General features: G+C 42.5%; 1 protein-coding gene across 1 annotated transcript in view; it reads left to right on the forward strand.

The window, feature by feature from the left end:
* LOC122809594 (exosome component 10-like) overlaps window positions 1-21,763 on the forward strand; it is a 1,034,611-nt gene that overhangs the window by 462,235 nt on the left and 550,613 nt on the right. The window contains exon 10 of the mRNA XM_044081202.1: window positions 3,341-3,443. Coding sequence (XP_043937137.1) covers window positions 3,341-3,443 — 103 coding nt within the window. The remainder of the gene's footprint in view (window positions 1-3,340; window positions 3,444-21,763) is intronic.

Genomic DNA, 21,763 nt, shown 5'->3' on the forward strand with positions numbered 1-21,763 from the left:
GACTAACTCTCTTGTTTAGCTTTCTATATTTGTCTTGCAGCCTAGTATAGGTTTTGTGCCCTCTGCTGAGTCACTTTCCAGACAGTGGTACTGTGCCTCTAATGCCTTGTTCTTTGCTTTTGCCAATGATCTTTTTACTCCTCTTGATTGGCTATTACTATTCCTTGTTAGTCTGATATATCTTTTCCATCTCCCACTTTTTCTGCATTTCTACTTTCTTTTGATAACTTCCTAGATGTTTGCATTTCAGCACCAGCTTTCCAATGTACCATATGTCTATAGCTGGCTTGGCCTCTCCTACTTTATATATCTGTTCCCTCACCCATGTGGACTCAACAGTTCTCTTAACTTGTTCTGTCTGTCCAGATATGAGTATTCCGGTCCTCTGTATGTTCAAGTAACTGGGCAGAATGTATTCTGTTTGGTTACCAAATTCAGCTGCTGTGGTTTACAAACTTTCAACTTGGGTTATTTTTCTTCTTGAATGTCTGGTCATAATTCTCTGTAAATATTTACATGTTTGTTGTTTTAGTTGGAAAATTTATAATTCATTATCAGCTAATTCCAAGCTCAGTTTGCATGTACTAAACACTAAAACCATAGCTCTGGTATGTAAAAATCACATGTAAAATCATAAACCTAGCCATCCTCTGTTACTATATCAGATTTTTTGGACAGAGCTCATTCAGGCAGAATCTGTGATATTTGGCAGCTTCCTCCCGTTTCTCATCGCTCAGGACTACATAATTTTATAAAGCATTACAGACTGTAACAAAGTGAGGCTGATTTGTTAAATCTTTGGTAACATTAAGGTAATGTTCACTATTTGTTTCCTGAAATGAACTTTCTCTGATAAACTCGTTACTGTCTAATTCCAACTGATGCCTGAGTAATGTAAGCTGTGATGCTGCTGTGTTTGTGTACACCTACTGTGAAAACTCTTTAATGTCCTAAAGTAACATGATCACACTGAACATTTAAGATGGCTCTGTTCCCACTGATAGAATTTTAATAAAATAGGAATATTACAGCTATTGATACTCCTGTTTTCATGAACAGAAACATTGTCAAATCTTTGTTACTGAGTTGAGTCTGAGTCAGTATTATTGTAAAATAAATCCATGACTTGTCTCATATTTTGTAAATGACCGTCCCTTTTGTCTCATGCTACATCTAATTGTCTTTGATACAGTTTCTTTGATACACTGTATTCAGTATTACAGGTAGTCTCACTGCTTCTTGTCTAATAATCTCTTATTGGTGCTGGAAAATTCTGTGGTTGTCTTCATATTTAAATTTACATGTAACAAAGCCTAATCTATAGTCATGTCACTTCAGTTCCCTTAGAGATAGTCATTCCCTTGTGACTTATTTGCAGTTTGGTGCCCCTAATACCATGTTTTGTCTTTATTACATCTAGTTTAACTCACTTTGCTCTATTTCACCTAATAATTTCATTGATAATTAGCTTCCAAGCATTTTAAATATTAGTGAGAAGAATCTATGTCTGGGTGTTTAAATTCTGTGGCTTACTTAGTGGTGGAAGTGAGAAAGAACAGTGAGAAAGAACAGTATTAAGAGCATTTAAAAGAGATCTGTCAAGATTAAGTTCACAATATGAAACTTTAGAGGAGCTGTTAATACAGGATATATTGTGTAGAATAGTTGTTTTTTAGCCATGAAGTATAAAAGCATGACATCGGCAGATGTGATTATCCTAACTAGGAAATTAAGCTGGTTCATAATAGGCTAATGATAGCCAGGGCCGTTACAAGCCTAGCCATGCAACCCAACCCAGTTTTGTCCGATAATTTATTCAATGCCTATATGGTGCGGTATGGTAGTAAAGGAGTAGCATGTCAGTTGGGGATTAATTTACTTACTGTTTATGTTTGTCAGAAACATGGGATCCATGCTGGGGTTGAATTTGTGATTTCCCATCTAATGATCAGGGTATCTTTTGAACTGGGTCAGGAGTGAACTCTGCTTCATGTAGATGGGAAGCCTGTTCTGTGGCACGGGGAATCCTTTGACACACACACAGTTTATAGGTGTATTGTTCAAAATTGCATTTAAAAGGGTTAAATTTTATAAACAGGGAGATGTACCTTTGTATAGTTCCAGCTTTAGTAGATATTGGTTTGGAAGGAGTATTTCTGATCCCTAGAAAAGTTGAAGCATTAACATGCAATGTTGTAATATTTGTGTTAAGTATACAGAAGTTTAAAATTTTTCATTATTTTAAAAAGAAAATTTGTGCAACTTGGTCACATGCTTTGGAAGCATGAATTGAACTAAATTTCAGCAAATTATGTTGCTGATTTGTATTAATTATACATGTTAAAATAATGACTTGATCTTTGGTTCACTTACCCTAGGTGAAGTCCATTTGCAATGAGAGAATTTTTTTTTGAGATTGTCTTTATTCCTGAATAATCATTTGATTCAATTTGTCCTTGTGTAGAAAGTAATTGATATTAATAACTTTAAAAAAACACAATACAAGAGTTGTGTAAATGAAGTATTTATTTCAGAAAAAATATTTACAGTATCCGAATGTCTTAAGATGGAGTAAATTGAGAATTTTCCAAAGGTTTAAAGAATTTTGCAGACTGGAAATTATTCTTAAAACAGATACAAGAAAGTTTTGAATGTATAGTCTTAGCTTGACTCTCTAATTTAGATTCTTTATTCAGCTTTGATTTGCTGTAAAAAAGGACTATCTGATATTTGACTTACAACTTTTCCACGTTGCGCTGTAAGATGTCCAATTATTAATTGGGGAACTTCAAAATTTCAGGGTCTCGAGTAGGAACGAATATGTGTCTTTGATCAAGTCCCTTAATCAGAATGTACTCCTGTGTTGCTCCTGAAAATTATCACTTGTGTCCAGTGGGCTTGCCTAGTTGCAAAAATACATCTTATTGTGTGAATTAGCAATTTAAATTGAAATGCAGGGAGCAAATGTTTAGTAGTCTAAAAAGAAATTTGGATTTTAGGTAAAGTCTTTAATGTATAATGTAATCTGCCAACTTTTGAGGATGGAGATCGTAGCTGTTATCTTCAAATGGCCCTTTGAGGATAACTGATATGGAGAGTATTTACATATGCTAATGTTTAGCCTTTAAGAATGAAGTAGGGAATCTGTGGTTAAACAATGTAAAAAAAGGTGCTGGAAATTTAAATTTAAGATTTCGTAGTTGCATCATAATCGTATGTACTTGCTGGAAAGGCTACTTTGCAGAATTAAAATGAACATGTTCTATATTAGAGATTAGTGTTTTACCAGTTAGTTGAACTCCAACATTCTTTTTGAAGTGTCAGAAATTTCTTGTTTTAGATCAGCAACAGATGGAAACTTTTGAGCATAGAACAGTTGGAGATTGAGGCCAAACAAAAGGAAAATGCTAAAAAAGCAAGAGAAGCTCTAAAGAAAGTAAAAGGTAACACTGACAGCATTATGGTTTACCAAATGTTTTAACTTTTGTTTATGTAGATAAATCACTTTCACTCCTTGTTGGGCAGGTAATGCATAGAAATCGGGGCAAATTGAAGTTGAGTATGCATTGACGCACATTTGCAGGCTTGCCTTTCTTACAAGTTTTGGAGAAAAGTGCTGTATGCCATATGTGAATCAACTTGCATTTGACAGCCCTATGTACTTTTATTATGCAATTATCAGTGTGAGGGGAAGTAGCTAATCTTTTCAATTCACTTAAACAGCAACTCTTAGTTTAGTCCATATTACCACCACTACTAGTAGGAACTCCTTTGAGAAAGTATCACCGAAAAGTTATACGGTAATAAACCTCCTAGGTAAAATGCATCTGCTGATTTTTTTTAGCTTGGAAACAAGATTGAGATTTATAGGTCCCCTTCTCATTTCTCTTCAGGTGACCAGAGTGTTAATGTCTGATATAACTTCTCTCTGTATTTTATTTATTTAGTAGCTAGTTCTGTTTTGTCCATATTCAAGATGGAAAATCATAGTCATAAAAACATTTATTTTCTTTGGAGGCTGCCCTTCAACAAAGCATTCTTCATGTACAACTGTCTTGTTTGCAAACCTGTCCAGCTTTCTGCATGGGGATGAGCCTTCTTTATATATGTTCATCTTGTATTTGACATTGAAAGACTGCCAAGGCTACCAGTAACAGATGGGGCAAATCCTCTAATCTTCATTTCTTTGCCATCCAACTTTCAAACGTTAGGGTTCACTTTCAGTGTAAAGTAACGGATCATATATCTTCCGTCCATCCTCAACATATGGTACTTCGCATCCAATCAGGTCCAATTTCATCCACTCTTAGACTTGGAATCCAAGGCTCAGGCTCCTTTCCTTACCCATAATACTCTTCTTGTACTAAATTTCCTCAGATCTTATTTTGCTGCTTGATTGCTATGTACACAGATCTCTTGGCTCAGTGCTATAGGAGTATTTCTTTGGTGTCAGATAAGTGAATCTATACAATCTTCATTTCCTTTGGGGCCACTTTACTTTTTTTTTATACTTCCTATCTCCCTTACCAAAAAAAAAAAAACTTCTGTATACTTGGTGTTTGCTTGATGTAGATTCTCTCCCTTCCCTCCGTCCTTGTATAGTTGTTAGGGCTTTGGTTTGAGTTAGTGGAGTATGTATGTTATTTTCCAGCAGCGTGTTTTGGTTTTGAAAAATACATCTCTTGAGGGCATAAAATCCTCAATCAGAATGCCCATACAAATTATGTGTATAGCGATCTGCATAATTTGGGCCCAGGGCTATCACCGAGAGGAGCAACAAACTTGTACTCAAGGGCTTTCCCATGCCACAGTGGGAGAAGTCCCCCCTTTACAGTAATCATCTTCCTCTTCGGCCAAGAAAACTTGTAGGTTCATAGAATTTTAGTAGACTAACAGCCCTAGAGTCTGTACAAGCTTAGCTATAATTATCCCAAGGTGTCCCAGTTGTCAGTTGTTAGGTGACTACTATTGTGACAGGGCTTTCAGTCTTCCACATAAGACTTGTTTTGTGTACTGTGAAATTTCTTTAAGAAACCTCTGTGGTCTCTCCAATTATTGCAGGTGTCTGGTGAAGTACATGCAAAAGGGAGCATTGTACTCCCTTATTGGTCTGATGAAGGCTGGGTATAATGGAATTATAATGTCCTTTGATCTGAATGCGATGCCTTTACTTGTAAGATGTGCCACATAGAAGGAGTTACTTACTACTATGGATGCGTGATGGTCAGAGTTCAGGTTGCTGTCAGTCTGAGTACCCAGATCATGTACCACTGGGTCTACATTTAGGGGTTGCTGTCTATGATGTAATTAGCAAGGATGTCAGCTTTCCCAAAGGGAATAATAATGCATTTTTTTGCATTTAGCCTTAATCTGTGTTTTTGGCACCAATCATTGGTCTGCGTTAACCCTGTCTACAGTATGAGCATTGTTGGGGGACTCTGTGATTGCTCCCACTTTGTAGTGATCAACGAACTTGGTCGGCCACAGCCATCCAAGTTTGTCTGGACTTCTGAGAGTCTACTCATGGATGTCCTTCAAGGATGCATCTGCAGTCCTTACAAAAGGGTTGTCCTGTCGTCAGGCAGCCCTTCGGTCGGCCGGATTCCAAAGTCTGGGTCTGGCTTCGGCTGGTGTCGCACTTCACCCGACGTCATAGCTGCAGTTACTCGGGTATAAAGGCATCAGCCGACGCCATTTTCCTCAGTCTTTCTTGCCGCGTGGCGCCCGAAGCAGAAGCTGTTCGCAAGTGCCGGTCGGTCAGATCCAGAGATTACTACTACCGAATACTTCTACTACTACTGAAGACTTCTAAAAAGCTAAGTACCCCGTTGGGGACGCTTTCTTGCCTCAGCCGATGTCAGAAAAAGTGAATAACTGTTTAACTTGTGGGAAACAAATACCTCATAAAGATTTCCACTCTTACTGCTTACCTTGTTTAGGCCCAGACCACGTAGCAGCTTGTCTAGCCTGTGCTTCTTTTAACCGACGAACGCTTAGACGTCGGTCGGAATTTGCTGAGCAGTTTTTCGGCTCTGATTTTGCTTATATTATGCCGTCGGATCCTCCGACTTCACAAATATCCAAAAAACGCAAGGAAAAGGACCGGCACTCGCGGTCCGCGGTTTCGGCCGAAACCGCGGTTAAGCCAACCGCGAGTGTCTCTGTTTCGGCTGAAACCGAGCAAGGTGTTCTTCCTTCAGCCGAAAACATGCCTTCTACCGAGGCCTCTTCCAACCTGGTGGAATCAGCTTCTGAAATCCAACCTGCAGTTGTGGTTTCTCAGGAATTATCTGACACTATTCCCTTGGATATTTCAACCCCTGCACGTGGAGCTACTAGGCCTCCTGCAGCCATGTCCATTAAGGCCTTTGCCAGGGCTAAAGCAGCTAAAGCTACAAAATCTGTGCCTGTTAAGACCCCCTCTCACAGGCCCAGCTCCAGTTCTCAAATGCTTTCTCTAGCAGAGGATCTCATTTCTTTAATCCGGGGATCCCAACCTCATCCAGACAGGGCCTCTCACCCACCTCCAGAGAAGAGGCCTAGGGCAGAGCCCCTTGAGCCAGTTTCCACAGATGATTCCTCTGATGATTCAGATAATACAGACCCTCCAGAGGCTCCTTATTCCCCTTATGAAGACTCTGATGCCGAAGAGTCCATCCCTTCTGCCTCTCCGCCTGAGGAATTTTCCTTTGGGGAAACCTTGCATGCTATGAGGGAACAATTTCAGTGGCAGGGCCAAGATTTTTCAGACTCCAGGAAAAGGCTTAGAACCTTTTTGCATTTACCACAACATAGGCCTTTAGCTATACCTCCAGTTCTTTCTGTTGTAGATGATGCATTTAATGATGCTTGTACTGCTCCTGACTCATTACCTCCGGCCCCTGCTAAGCCCGATAGGTTCTACAGGGTCCCGGACACACATCACCATTTATACAAGGCTCCTTTTGCAGATCCCGAGACTATCTCCCAGGGGCCTAAGGCTGTAGCAACTACCTCTGCCAAAATCCCTCCCTCTGAAAGGGAATCAAGGTCCTTAGAGAGATGGGGTAAAAAAGTTTACACTTCTGCTACTCTGTCAGCTAGGGCCTTGAACTGTCAATTTCATATGATCCAATATCAAGAATTTATGCTAGACCAGTTTACTAAAAAACTGTCCTCTGATGAACCTTTAGATAAGAAATATGTTCAGGAAATGGTACATAACATTCAGCAAGTTAGTAACCATTCTTTAAAATGCGGCTATGATGCACTGGAGGCTTCATTTAGATCAGCCATGACTGGCACAGTTATCCGAAGGCATGCATGGTTAAAAGAGCAGGCCTTACCGGACCATGTCAAATCAAAACTATTGGATGCTCCCATGGACAAGGTCAATTTATTTGGTTCTCCTGCACAACAGGTACTGAAGAAGATGGAAGAGAAGGCAAAATCTGTACAAACAGTGAAAGATTTCTTACAGGTCCAACCTCCAAGGTTTAGCAGGAATTGGCCCTCCAAGAATTGGTCCTTTCCAGACTCCTCCAAAGCACAGAGAGGCAGGAATAGGCGTTCAAGAGGCAGAAACCAATCCAGGGGTGCCTACAGGGGATGCCAGTGGCAGGGTAACAACCAAAGAGGCACAGACACAGCCACCACCACTGCAACAGGACAATCACAGTGACTTGGCTCTGGCACCGCCTACCAGGGACCAACTAGAAGCACCCTTAGGCGGAAAGCTAGCTTTATTTTCAAAGAACTGGCATTACATCACAAGAGACAAGTGGATTTTGCAGACTATAGACCAAGGTTACAGGTTTCATTTCCATACTCTACCAGGAAAGAGAGGAATGCCAAACCTACCTCCAAATCAAAAGGCAGAAGCTCTAAAACAAGTACATCAATTATTAAAAATAAGAGCTGTGGAAAAGGTACCAAATATGGAGCAAGGAAAGGGCTTTTACTCCAGACTCTTCCTAGTACCAAGGAAAGAAAGCAAATGGAGACCTATTCTCGATCTGTCCGCTTTAAACACATTCCTCATTGTTCCAAAATTCAAAATGCTGACCCTACAGCAGCTTCTTCCCATGCTGGGCAAGGAGTCTTGGCTGGTTATTCTAGATCTCAAGGAGGCATACCTGCACGTCCCCATACGACCAAATTGCAGAAGATACCTCAGATTTCTTGCAGGATCAGAGCATTATCAATTCTCAGCATTGCCCTTTGGCTTATCTACTGCGCCCAGAGTGTTCACGAAATGCCTGGCTTCAGTAATCGCTCATTGCAGGCCTCAGGGAATCCAAATCTACCCTTACCTGGACGATTGCCTGATACAAGCGGACAACAAAAGCAAGCTAGCAGAAGACTTGAAAAGAGTCATTTACCTTCTACAAGCCCTGGGATATACAGTCAATATAAAAAAGTCAAGACTGATACCATCCCAAAAGATAACCTTTTTGGGTGCGGAGCTGGACACATCCAAACAAATGGCATTCCTAACAGTAGAAAAACAGGAGCAACTCCCTCTCTACTTCTTGGCATTAACAAAGCAAAACCATCTAACAGCAAGAAAAGTCCTACAGGCATTGGGCTTCATGGCATCCTGCATAATATTGGTCCCTCATGCCAGACTGCACATGAGAAAGCTACAGTGGTACCTAAAGAATTTATGGTCTCAGCACAAGCACAGCCTAGAAACTCACATTCCAATAATTCCATGCCTGAAGCAAGAATTCCACTGGTGGGCTCAGGCCTATCAATCAAATGAAGGATTGCCCTTCCACAGCACTCAACCAAGCCAAACCATCACTACGGACGCCTCAGACCTCGGTTGGGGGGCCCACATGATGGACAAATGCATACAAGGTTTATGGACTCAAGAGCAACTGCACCTACACATAAACCTAAAGGAAATGCTGGCAGTAAAACTGGCAATTCAGGCTTTCAAACCATTTCTTCTACAAGGCCAGTTGATGATAAGGACAGACAACACCACAGTTATGTGGTACATCAACAAACAGGGAGGCACACATTCGTACCCTCTATGCCGGATGGCCCTGGATCTCTGGAATGTGGCCCTGAGTTACAACATTCAGTTACAAGCAATTTTTGTACCAGGAAAAGAAAACACTCTAGCAGACATACTAAGCAGGACTACCACGGATGCCCACGAATGGATGCTGCATCCGGACATCTTCAAAACCCTAACAAGAAAATGGGGTCTCCCAGAAATAGACTTATTTGCATCCCCACACAATCACCAGTTAAAGAAATTCTGCACCAGAACGTACCATCCACTGGCATGGAAGGTGGACTCCCTATCCTTCAGTTGGAAAAATCTGACAGCATATGCATTCCCACCACTTCCTTTGATGCACAAGGTGCTATTGAAGATCAAAGAGGACCGTCCAAGGATCATTCTGATAGCTCCAGATTGGCCAAGGCAGCATTGGTACCCATTACTGAGGAGCATGTCTCTGGAACAGATGTGGCCCTTACCCCTAGTTCCCTTGCTGTTAACTCAGAACAACTACAACACCCTGCATCCAAACCTGAAAACTCTGCAGCTGACTGCCTGGAACATTGCATAAGACAAATTAACCCAAATTTATCCCAAAGGGTTAAGGACATTATCTTGGAAGCTCGCAGACCTTCAACAAGAAAAACCTATTCAGCAAAATGGAAAAGATATCTCATTTGGTGTACTGCTAAAGGGGAAGATGTGTCACTGGTAAACATAGCCAACATCCTGGAATACTTGGCAGAGCTATTCCACAAAGGCCTGTCCTACTCTTCCATTAAGATTCATGCATCAGCTATTTCAGCAGAATACGACTTGGATCCTCCAGTCTTCTCACATCCTCTGCTCAGGCAGTTTCTGAGAGGAATTAAAAATGTAAAGCCTCCTAGGAAGCCACCATTACCTGCATGGGACTTGAACTTTGTGCTAGAAAAATTGACACTGCCTCCTTTCGAACCAGCAGCAACAGCAGAATTGCAATACTTATCATGGAAAACTGCTTTCCTGCTGGCAATCACTTCAGCAAGAAGGGTTTCTGAGCTACAGGCATTAATGGCAGTACAGCCCTTTCTGATCTTCCATCAAGATAGAGTGTCCATGAGAACAAATCCTACTTTTATGCCTAAGGTGGTCTCCAGAGTATCTTTAAATCAGGCTATCCACCTACCTACATTCTTCCCCAATCCACAGAACAGGGGAGAAAGACTGTTGCACACCTTGGATGTACACAGACAATTACGCTACTACCTGGACAGAACCAAGAGCAATAGAAAAACTGACCAGCTACTGGTAGCATATGCAACAGGAATGGAAGGGAAAGCAATTTCAAAACAGACAATATCTAAGTGGATAGGAAATTGCATTAGATTTTGTTACTCCTACCAAGGAAAGAAAACTCCAGAAAACATCAGGCCTCACTCTACAAGAGCTACAGCCACTACCACAGCTTTTCTACGAGGAGTGGCTACCAAAGACATTTTAGAGGCTGCTACTTGGAGCTCCGTGCATACATTTGCCAAGCATTACAATTTACCTTTATACTCTAGATCCCGAGCAGGTTTTGCCACTGCTGTTTTGCAAGGGATCTTAACTACACCATAATTCTATCTTTCCTCCTCCCCCAGTTTGGCTATGGTATTCTACCCATTTGTAAGGACTGCAGATGCATCCTTGAAGGACATAGTACAGTACCTACCATAAATGTAGATGTCCGATAGGAATGCATCTGCAGTCAGGATTACCCTCCCTCCTTCCCCTCTGTGGTACTCCTAGGGTATTTGCCCCTCTTATAGCTAGCTGGGGGAATCTATTATGGTGTATTTGTTGTATATATGTACATACATGCTCATCTTTTGTTTGCTCTCTAATATTTGGAATCATTGGCATTTATCCAAATTTAGTCCTCCTAGAGGGCACATGGCATCTGGGGCAAGAAACACTGAGGAAAATGGCGTCGGCTGATGCCTTTATACCCGAGTAACTGCAGCTATGACGTCGGGTGAAGTGCGACACCAGCCGAAGCCAGACCCAGACTTTGGAATCCGGCCGACCGAAGGGCTGCCTGACAACAGGACAACCCATTTGTAAGGACTGCAGATGCATTCCTATCGGACATCTACATTTATGGTAGGTACAAAACTGTACTTTCTTTGTGGTGCAGAAGAAAAATGGGGACCTTAGGTCCATTCTGGACCTCAGTCACTTGAATCAGTATTTCAAACAGATGAAATTTTAGGACGATTGGATATGCTGAGTAGACCTTTGTGACTCATATTGTTGTGTAAAAATGGACAGAGACCCCAGGAGGTTTCTCCTCTTTCAGCTGGAAGCCAGTATCTTCAAGTTCACGGCCTAACATTTGATGATGTTCGTGTTTCACAGTTGCACTCATTACATTTGGGTAATCTGCTGGCAGGTTGCCCTCAGTCAGCCTGAATTCCAAAGTCTTGGGTCCTGCGTTGGTTGCTGTCTTCTCTTCCATGACATCAGGTCATCAGGGGTATAAAACATGCAGCTGACGCCATTTTCTTTAGTCTTTCTTGCCGTGCGGTAGCAGAAGCATTTCGCAAGTACCGGTCGGCCGACTACTGAAATATTCACGTTTGAATTTCAGAACCGAAGTCTTCATTAAAGCCAAGTACCCCGTTGGGGAAACTTTTTTTTCTTGCTTTTTACCGATGTCAGAAAAAGTTAATAATTGTATTACGTGTGGGAAGCAAATACCTCACAAGGATTTCCATTTATACTGTACTCCTTGCCTAGGCCCTGATCATAACATGCTTGGCTGTCGGTTTTGTGCTAGATTTAACCAACGCACTATTAAGCATCGGTATATTTTTGCATCTAAGTATTTTGGAAACAGATTTTAACTACCCAGAGATGTCATTGGATAGCAATTCGACTACCGGAGTATATAACGTAAAGAAAAGGACAGAGAAAGGCAGTCGAGATCCAAAACCGATGACGAAGCTTCTCCTAAGCCAGTCGCTTGAACTCAGTGAGGCGCTTTCGCAGACCCTGATACCCACTACCTTTGAGTCGCAGGCCTCTGCCGACACCCATGTGGAGTCCGGCATGCCGCAAGATACTCAAGGTATTGGACAGATGGATGCATCTCCCTCGGATGGGTCTGGAGCCTCTGAGCAGTCTCCGGCTTCTGAGGGTGTATTCAGATCTCAACATATTTATATCAAACCGAAAGCTGCAAAACCAAAGGCAAAGACACCTTCTAAAACTAAAAACCGACGCCTGAGCCATGTGCACAGGCCTCTTTGCCTAAAAAACAGATGATCAAAATGGCTGAAGACCTTATTACCTTAATCAGGGGTACCCATCCCCTTCCAGATAAGAGGCCTAGGCAAGACACTAACTATGACTCTTCAGATCAGGTTTCTATTTCTTCTGATCAGGAATTATCTTTACCTCCCTATAAGGATTCCGATGCTGAGGAGTCTATTTCATCTGCATCATCTCCTGAGGATTATTCATTTGGAGAAACCTTGCATACTTTGAGGGAGCATTTTCACTGGGAGAGTCAAGACTTCTCAGAATCAGAAAAGAGGCTCTGGGATTTCCTCCTCCCTCAGCACAAGCCTTTAGCCATTCCCCCTGTGTTGGACATTGTGGATGATGTTTTTTCGGAGTCAAGCCTGACTCCTGACTCTCTACCTCCGGCTCCCAGTAAGCCTGACGGATATTACAGGGTCCCTGACTCTCATAAATTTTTATTCAGAAACCCTGGTGCTGATCCTGAAGCTATTTTACAGGGTCCAAAGGGAGTTGAGGACTCAACAGCAAAAAACCCTACCCCCTCCGACAGAGATTCAAGGGCTCTGGACAGATGGGGAAAAAAGGTTTATACATCTGCAGCCTTGGCAATTAGGGCCTTAAACTGTCAATTTCATGTGCTTAAGTACCAACAACATGTCATGGGATTGCTGAAGCAGAAAATGCTGTTGATTTCAGAATGTGCAGAAAATAAGGAATTGCAGGAATTATTGCATGCAGCTGAACAAGTTGGAAAGCATACTTTGCAATGTGGTTTTGATTCTTTAGAGGCAGGACCGCAGTTACTGGATCTGTGATTAGGAGGCTTGCCTGGTTAAAGGAACAAATTTTGCCTGATCATGTTAAAGCTAAATTGCTAGATGCACCTTTACAGCATGATTCTCTGTTTGGGATTAAGGCAGAAGAGGTTTTAAAGAAAATGAAAGACAAAGCTATGTCTATGCAAACTGTTAAAGATTTCTTGCAAGTGCAGCCACCTAGATTCAGTAGGCACTGGCCTACAAAAAATTGGTCCTTTCCTGTGTCGGTCAGAGCTCAAAGGGGCAAATCCAGATGTCCTAAGGGTTTCAGGTACCAGGCTCAAGACTCCTACAGATCAAAGCAATGGCGCGCATCCACCTCCAAATCTGGAGGAGATAAAGCGCAAGCTTACAGAAAGCAATCCTAATGACTTCCCTCTGCCTACACCAAGCACTTATCTTTTGGCAGCACCCATAGGGGGAAAATTAGCACTTTTTGCTCAAAATTGGCAGTTGATAACCCAGGACAAATGGGTACTGAGCATCGTATCACAGGGATGCAGATTCCATTTCCACACTCTGCTAATGACAAATGGTTGGCCAGACCTGCCAAAAAAACAATGGGCAGAGGCACAGAAACAGGTTACGTCCCTCATGGATATGGGGGCCCTTCAGACTGTGCCAGATCAAGAAAATGGACAAGGTTTTTAGTCAAGAATGTTTCTGGTACCCAGACAGGACAAGTCCTGGTGGCCAATACTGGATTTATCTATTTTGAACACATACCTGGACATTCCAAAATTCAAAATGCTCACTTTGCAGCAGCTTCTGCCCATGCTGGGCAAGAATGCTTGGCTGGTGACTTTAGACTTGAGGCATACCTGCATGTCCCAACAAGACAGTCGTGCAGAAGATACCTCCGATTCAAGACTGGCTTAATGCATTACCAATTTTCTGCACTGCCCTTTGGCTTATGTACTGTGTCCAGGGTCTTTATAAAGTGCCAGGCACCAGTAATTGCATTTTGCAGACAAAGAAGTATTCAAATATATCCTTACTTGGACAACTGTCTCATTCAAGCAGAGAACAAGGACACTCTTATGACACCTGGCGTTTGTGAAAAGGCTTCTAGCAGGCCTAGGGTACACAATAAACGAAAAGAAATCACAACTGGTACCCTCTCAAAAGATAACATTCCTGGGTGCAAGCTTGCATACAACTGCCCAGATGGCTTACCTCACACCAGACAAATAAAGGCAACTGACTACTTACTTCAAACTGATGGCAACAAAAACCCAGTCTTTGGCAAGACAAATTCTGCAGGCTCTGAGCTTCATGGCATCCTGCATCCTACTAATTCCATATGCAAGACTGCATATGAGGAAACTTCAATGGTACCTAAAAAGTTTATGGAGTCAACATTCAGACAGTCTGGAAACCATGATTTCTCTCATACCTTGCCTGCAACAGGAGTTTCTATGGTGGGCAAAGACGTGTCACCAAAACATGGGACGTCCCTTCACCCTACCCCTTGCCAGCCAAACCTTAACAGACGCATCAGATTAAGCCTGGGGGGCCCACATGGCAGGAAGATGCATTCAAGGCATATAGGCACCAAATCAAATGCATCTACATATCAACCAGAAAGAGATGCTAGCTGTTCAAAATGCCCTAACAGCTTTCAAGGACTTACTTCATCCAGGACAACTACTGATAAAGACGGACAACACTACAGTCATGTGGTATATAAACAAGCAAGGGGGCACACACTCATACCCCCTTTGCAGATTAGCCATGGCATTGTGGGGACACAGCATTGACCCACCACATAAATCTTCAAGCTCAATTCCTGCCAGAAAAACAGAACATTCTGGCAGATGATTTAGGCAGAAACCTTATGGATCCTCACGAGTGGAAACTAAATCCACAAGTATTCAGCATGATGATAGAGAAATGGGGGAGCCCAGACATAGATCTATTTGCTTCTCCTCAATTATCAACTGAAAAGATTCTGCACAAGGACTTATCACAGACAAGCATGGAAAGTGGACGCCCTATCCTTCAGTTGGAAAAACCTGTCAGTTTACTCCTTCCCTCCTCTGCCTCTTCTACCCAAGATCCTCCTAAAAGTTAGACAAGAGAAGCCAAAGATGATATTTATTGCCCTGGACTGGCCCCGCCAATACTGGCACCCAGTCCTAAGGAACTTGTCTCAATACCCAGCTTGGACCTTGCCTCAAAGACCACAACTACTGTCCCAGCAAAACAATCAGATCCTGCACAATCATCTACAGACTCTGAACCTGGCAGCATGGCTAATCATGTAATCATACGAACGACACCTCTCAGTAAAGCTGTGATGGATGTCATTTTGGAAGCCAGAAGGCCTAGTCCTAGAAAATCTTATGCTGACAAATGGAAGAGAGTCTGTACTTTGAATCGAGCACAAGAAACCGATACAGCAGAACCACTTGACAAAGGCCTTTCTTTCTCATCAATCAAAATCCATGCCTCTGCCATTTCGACTCATTACAATATAGAACCACCAATCTTTTCTCATCCTTTAGAAAAGCAGCATCTTAGAGGAGCCAAAAACCTAAGGCCTCCTAGATCATCACCATTACCTGCATGGGACCTCAGTTATGTATTGGAAAAGCTCATCCTGCCTCTATTTGAACCAGCCGCTACCGCTGATATAAAGTTCTTATCATGGAAGACAGCTCTGTTGCTGGCAATTACTTCAGCAAGAAGAGTATCGGAGCTACAGGGCCCTGATGGCTGTAGAGCCTTTCATCATTTTTTACCCAGACAGGGGGTGTCTGAGGACAAATCCTACTTTTATGCCTAAGGTGGTTTCCAGTGTGGCTCTTAACCAAACAATTGATCTGCCAACTTTTTATCCAAATCCGCAGAACAAAAGGGAGAAAATTCTGCATTCTTTGGACGTCCACAGACAGCTAAGATTCTACTTGAGCAGGACAAAAGCTCTAAGAAAAACTGAAGAATTACTAGTGTCATATGCTGCAGGATCAGAGGGAAAGGCTATCTCAAAGCAGACAGTTTCAAAGTGGATAAGCCACTGCATCCGTTTCTGCTACTTAACACAATGGTAAACCTGTGCCCAAGGGCATTTGGTCTCATTCCACCAGAGCTGCAGCTACTTCAGCAGCCTTTCTCACAGGAGTACCAACCAAAGACATTCTAGAGGCTGCTACTTGGAGTTCTGTTCACACCTTTACAAAGCATTACCATTTGCCTCTCTACTCTAAGTCCAGGGCAGGCTTTGCCACTGCAGTGCTGCAGGGCCTTATAGCCGCACCTAATACTGTTTAGCTCCTGCCTCCCAACCATAGCTTTGGGATTCTACCCAAATGCAATGACTGCAACAGTGAAATACAAAGAACATAGTACAGTTGTGTACACTTACCATAAATGTAGATGTTCGAGTGTATTCACTGTTGCAGTCCAGGATACCCTCCCGCCATCCCCCCCTGCCATTCTGGAGTTTCTTTCCTTCTCTATCTTCTACAACCTATGTGGTGTATTTGCTTGTAGATGAAGGTAAAGTTTATATTGATGCATGTGTGTGTGTATGTATATATATATATATATATATATATATATATATATATATATATATATATATATATATATATAAATAAATAAATATATATATATATATATATAAATAAATATAATATTGCTACCTTTTTGGGAACACCTGACTTCGGGGGCAAGAAAAGCTATAGAAAATCATGTCGGCTGCATGTTTTTATACCCCTGACATCATAGAAGAGAAGACTGCAACCGACGCAGGACCCAAGACTTTGGAATTCAGGCCGACTGAGGGCAACCTGCCAGCAGATTACCCAAATGTAATGACTGCAACAGTGAATACACTCTAACATGTACATTTATGGTAAATGTACACAACTGTACCATCTCGTCACAGCCCCCTGAGTGTTCACCACATGCATGGCAGTGATTGCTACTTATCTCAGACTGCAGGGTTTCCAGGTGTTCCTGTATCTGTATGACTGTCTTGTCACTGCAGCCACAAATAATCCTCTTGTAGAAGCCAGGGACTCCTTGCTTTACCTGCGTTCTCATTTGGGGATAACAGTGAACCTCACTAAGTCAAAGCTGCATCCGGTTTAAACTATAGAGTTTATTGGAGCACAGCTAGATACCAACCTACAGATAACCAAATTACTTGAATAGGGGTTTCACACATTTTGACATCAAGTGGTGTCTCTACTATCCCTTCAAAAACCACCAGCAAGATCTATTCTTCACCTTCTCGGCTCAGTAGCAGCCTCCATCGCTTTCACGTAAAACTCGCCTAGAGGGATTAAAAGTATTACAATGGATGCTCACAGTTCGAGATGCCAGGAACCATCTTCAGCGGTAGCTGGATTCTGATAGTATCTTAAAATCAATCTTTTGTTCTCCCCTCCTCCCTGGCCACAAGTGACCATGGATACTTCCCAGCTGTGAGGGTATTTCTTGGGGAAGACCCAGGGCACATGGTCTCTCAGAGAGGCCAGTCTTTACATCAGTGTCCTGGTGATGAGGGCAGTCCTCCTAGCATTGTAAGTCTTTCAGAAATCTCTCTTCAGCAGTGCGTTTGCCATCCAATCAGACAGTATGTTGGTGGTCAACAAACAAGATGGAACATGCTGTTACCCTTTGTGATGCGAGACCATGAGGATTTGGCAGTGGGCAGTGTTTTATCACCTCTTTCTGAAAGCATTGCATAAACCAAGGAAGTCCAGTGTGTTGGCAAACAAATTGAGTAGATCTATTCTTCCTCAGAAGTGGTCCCACAACTCATTACTGATTGAATACATTTTCAACAGCTGGGGCTAACTTTGCTTCAGCCTATTTGCTTTCCGCTCCAACGCCAAGTGCGGCAGTTAATTTACTCTGATCTTCCAAAAGGGAAAATCCCTGAAGTGTGCCCTTGCCCACATTTTTCCCCCCCAGTCTCCATTATGCTTATCCCTCCCATTCCTCTCATACCCAAATTCCTGCAGCCAGCAATGTTGTGCAAGGCTATGGTGATCCTGGTAGCATCTAGTCTCATCTCGTTAGCTCTCCATGAGTACTGGACTCTATCCCAGACCTTCCCTGTTATCCTTCCAGGACACCTTGCCCAGATGTTGAAGTCCTCAAGTTAACCACGTGGTCTTTCCAGATGTTATTCGTGTTTCACTGTTGCAGTCATTACATTTTGTGTAATCTGCTGGCAGGTTGCCCTCAGTCGGACGGATTAACAAAATCTTGGGTCCTGTGTTGGTTGCTGTCCCTTTTTCCATGACGTCAGGTTGTCACGGGTATAAAACATGCAGCCGACACCATTGCATCAGTCTTTTTTGCCGCGAGTTGCCCGAAGCAGAAGCAGTTTGCAAGTGCTGGTCGGCAGACTCCTGAAATTTTCGTTTTCTAGTTTCAGAACCGAAGTCTTCAACTAAAAGCTAAGTACCCCGTTGGGGAACCCTTTTCTTGCTCTTTACCGATGTCAGTAAAAGTTAATAATTGCATTACTTGTGGGAAGCAAGTACTTCATAAGGGCTTTCATTTGTACTGTGTTCCTTGTTTAGGCCCTGACCATAACGTACCTTGCTGTCGGTTTTGTGCTAAATTTAATCAACGCACTATTAAACTTTGGTATATTTTTGCTTCTAAATATTTTGGCTCACGATTTAATTATCCAGAAATGTCGTCTGTTAGCAATCAGACTACTGGAATACCTAAAAAGCGCAAAGAAAAAGACAGAGACAGACTGTCGAGGTCCAAAACTGACGATGCTTCTCCTAAGCCAGTCGCCTATTCGCCGGTACTCAGTGAGGCGCTTTTGCAGCCCCTGATACCCGCTACTTCTGATTCGCAGGCTTTTACTGAGACCCATTCAGAGTCCGGTATGCCGCGAGATGCTTCAATTATAGAACCTGCGGATATCTCTACCTTAGATGGGTCTGGAGCCGCTGTGCAGGCATCGGCTTCTGAGGGTGTTTTCAGGCCTACAGATTTGTATATTAGACTGACACCATCTGCAAAACTAAGACCAAAATCTGTCTAAAAAAATGACGCCTGGGCCACATGTGCAGGCCCCTATGCCTAAAAAACAAATGATCAAAATGGCTGAAGATTTAATTACTCTCATCAGGGGTAGTCAACCCCCTCCTAAGTGGCCTAGGCAAGACATTGATTATGAATCTTCTGAGCAGGATTCTATTTCTTCTGGCTCTTCTAATGAACATGATTTGTCTATACCTAATTATGAAGTCTCTGATGCAGAAGATTCCATTCCTTCTGCTTCTCTGAGGATTTTTCCTTTGGGGAAATTTACCATACCTTAATGGAACAATTCGACTGGGAAAGTCAGGATTTCTCTGAATCTAAAGAGAGACTTGGGGATTTTCTTCTTCCTCAGCATAAGCCTTTGGCTATAACTCCTGTTCTAGACATTGTTGATGATGTTTTTCAGGCATCTAGTATGGCTCCTGATTCTCTGCCTCCGGCTCCTTGTAAGCCAGACAGATACTACAGGGTTCCTGACTCCCACAAATTCCTTTTCAAAAATCCTATTGGAGATCCTGAAACTGTTTCTCATGGTCCCAAGGGCATTAAGGCCTCTACTGCTGAAAATCCTACCTCTTCTGATAGAGGTTCCAGGGCGTTGGATAGATGGGGTAAGAAGGTTTACACTTCAGCAACCTTGGGCAATCAGGGCTTTAAACTGTCAATTTCATATGCTTAAATATCAACAGCATATCATGGGACTGCTTAAACAGAAAATTATGTTAATTTCTGACTGTGGAAAATAAAGATTTACAGGATTTATTGCGTTCAGCTGAACAAGTTGGAAAACATACTTTGCAATGCGGTTTTGATTCTTTGGAATCCTCTTGCAAGGGCTGCTGTAACTAGGTCTGTACTAAGAAGGCATGCTTAGCTCAGAGCAAACTCTGCCTGATCATGTTAAAGCAAAATTGTTGGATGCTCCTTTACAACAGGGCCGTCTCTTTGGTAATAAGGCTGAAGAAGTTTTAAAAAAAGATGGAAGATGAAGCTAAATCTATGCAAGCTGTGAAAGATTTCTTACAAGTGCAACCTCCAAGATTTAGTAGGCACTGGCCTACTAAGAACTGGTCCTTTTGAGAGCCACTCAAGTCAAATCCAGACATTCAAAAGGCTCCAGGTTTCAGTCCCAAGGGACTTTTAGAACAAAACAATGGGGTGCCTCCACCTCCAAATCTGGAAACAATAAGGCACCTCCCTATGGTAAATGGTCTCAATGACTTCCCTCTACACTCACCAAGCACTTACCTTTTAGCATCCCCTTTGGGGGAAAAACTGGCATTTTATGCATGAAACTGACAACTGATAACCCAGGACAAATGGGTTTTAAATATAGTATCCCAGGGATACAGAGATTTCATTTCCACATGTTGCCAATCCCAAACGAATGGCCAGACCTGCCCCCAAATCAGTGGGCAGAGGCTCAGAAGCAAGTTCTGTCCCTCATGAACATGGGGGCTATTCAACCAGTACCAGAAGAGGAAAAGGGACAAGGCTTCTATTCAAGGCTTTTCCTGGTACCCAGAAAAGACAAATCATGGCATCCAATTCTGGACTTATCTGCTCTAAACACATTTCTGGACATTCCAAAATTCAAGATGCTGACTCTTCAACGGCTACTTCCTATGCTAGGCAAAGATGCCTGGTTGGTAACTCTAGACATAAAAGAGGCTTACCTGCATGTCCCAATCAGGGAATTTTGCAGAAGATACCTCCGCTTCAAAGCAGGCTGTTTGCATTACCAGTTCTCTGCACTGCCCTTTGGCTTATCTACTGCGCCCAGGATCTTCACAAAGTGCCTGGCTCCAGTAATTGCATTTTGCAGGCAAATAAATATTCAAATATATCCATACCTGGACGATTGTCTAATTCAGACAGAAAACAAGGACATTCTTCTACAGCATCTGGCATTTGTAAAAAAGGGTTCTAACTTGTCTAGGGTACACCATAAACGAAAAGAAATCACAACTAGTACCCTATCAAAAAATTACATTCCTGGGTGCAAGCTTGAATAGAACTGCCCAGATGGCTTACCTTGCGCCAGAAAAACAAATTCAGTTGGCGACTTACTTCAGATAGGTGGCCACAAAATCTCTGCTATCTGCAAGGCAAATTCTGCAAGCCTTGGGGTTCATGGCCTCCTGCATCCTTCTAATTCCATATGCAAGACTGCATATGAGGAAACTTCAGTGGTACTTAAAAAGTTTATGGAGTCAACATTGTCACAGCCTGGAAACAATTCCTGTCATACCTTGCCTGCAACTAGAGTTCCTATGGTGGGCAGAGGCCTGCCACCAAAACAAGGGACTGTCATTCACTCCACCCTTTGCCGCCCAAACCCGAACTACAGATGCATCAGACTATGCTTGGGGGGCTCATGTGGCAGGGAAGTGCATAGGGCAAATGGAGCCCAAATCAAATGCACCTTCATATCAATCAGAAAGAGATGCTAGCTGTACAGAATGCACTGACAGCCTTCAAGGACTACCTTCATCCAGGACAGTTAATGATAGACAGAAAACACCACAGTTATGTGGTACATAAGCAGGTTGGTACACATTACTACCCCCTTTGCAGACTAGCCATGGCATTGTGGAACATGGCCGTGACGTACCAGATACAACTACAAGCTCAATTCCGGCCAGGAAAGCTGCAT

This window comes from Protopterus annectens, chromosome 8.part0, assembly GCF_019279795.1.
Source record: "Protopterus annectens isolate FY-2018-M chromosome 8.part0, PAN1.0, whole genome shotgun sequence".
In the NCBI taxonomy this organism is placed as follows: domain Eukaryota; kingdom Metazoa; phylum Chordata; order Ceratodontiformes; family Protopteridae; genus Protopterus; species Protopterus annectens.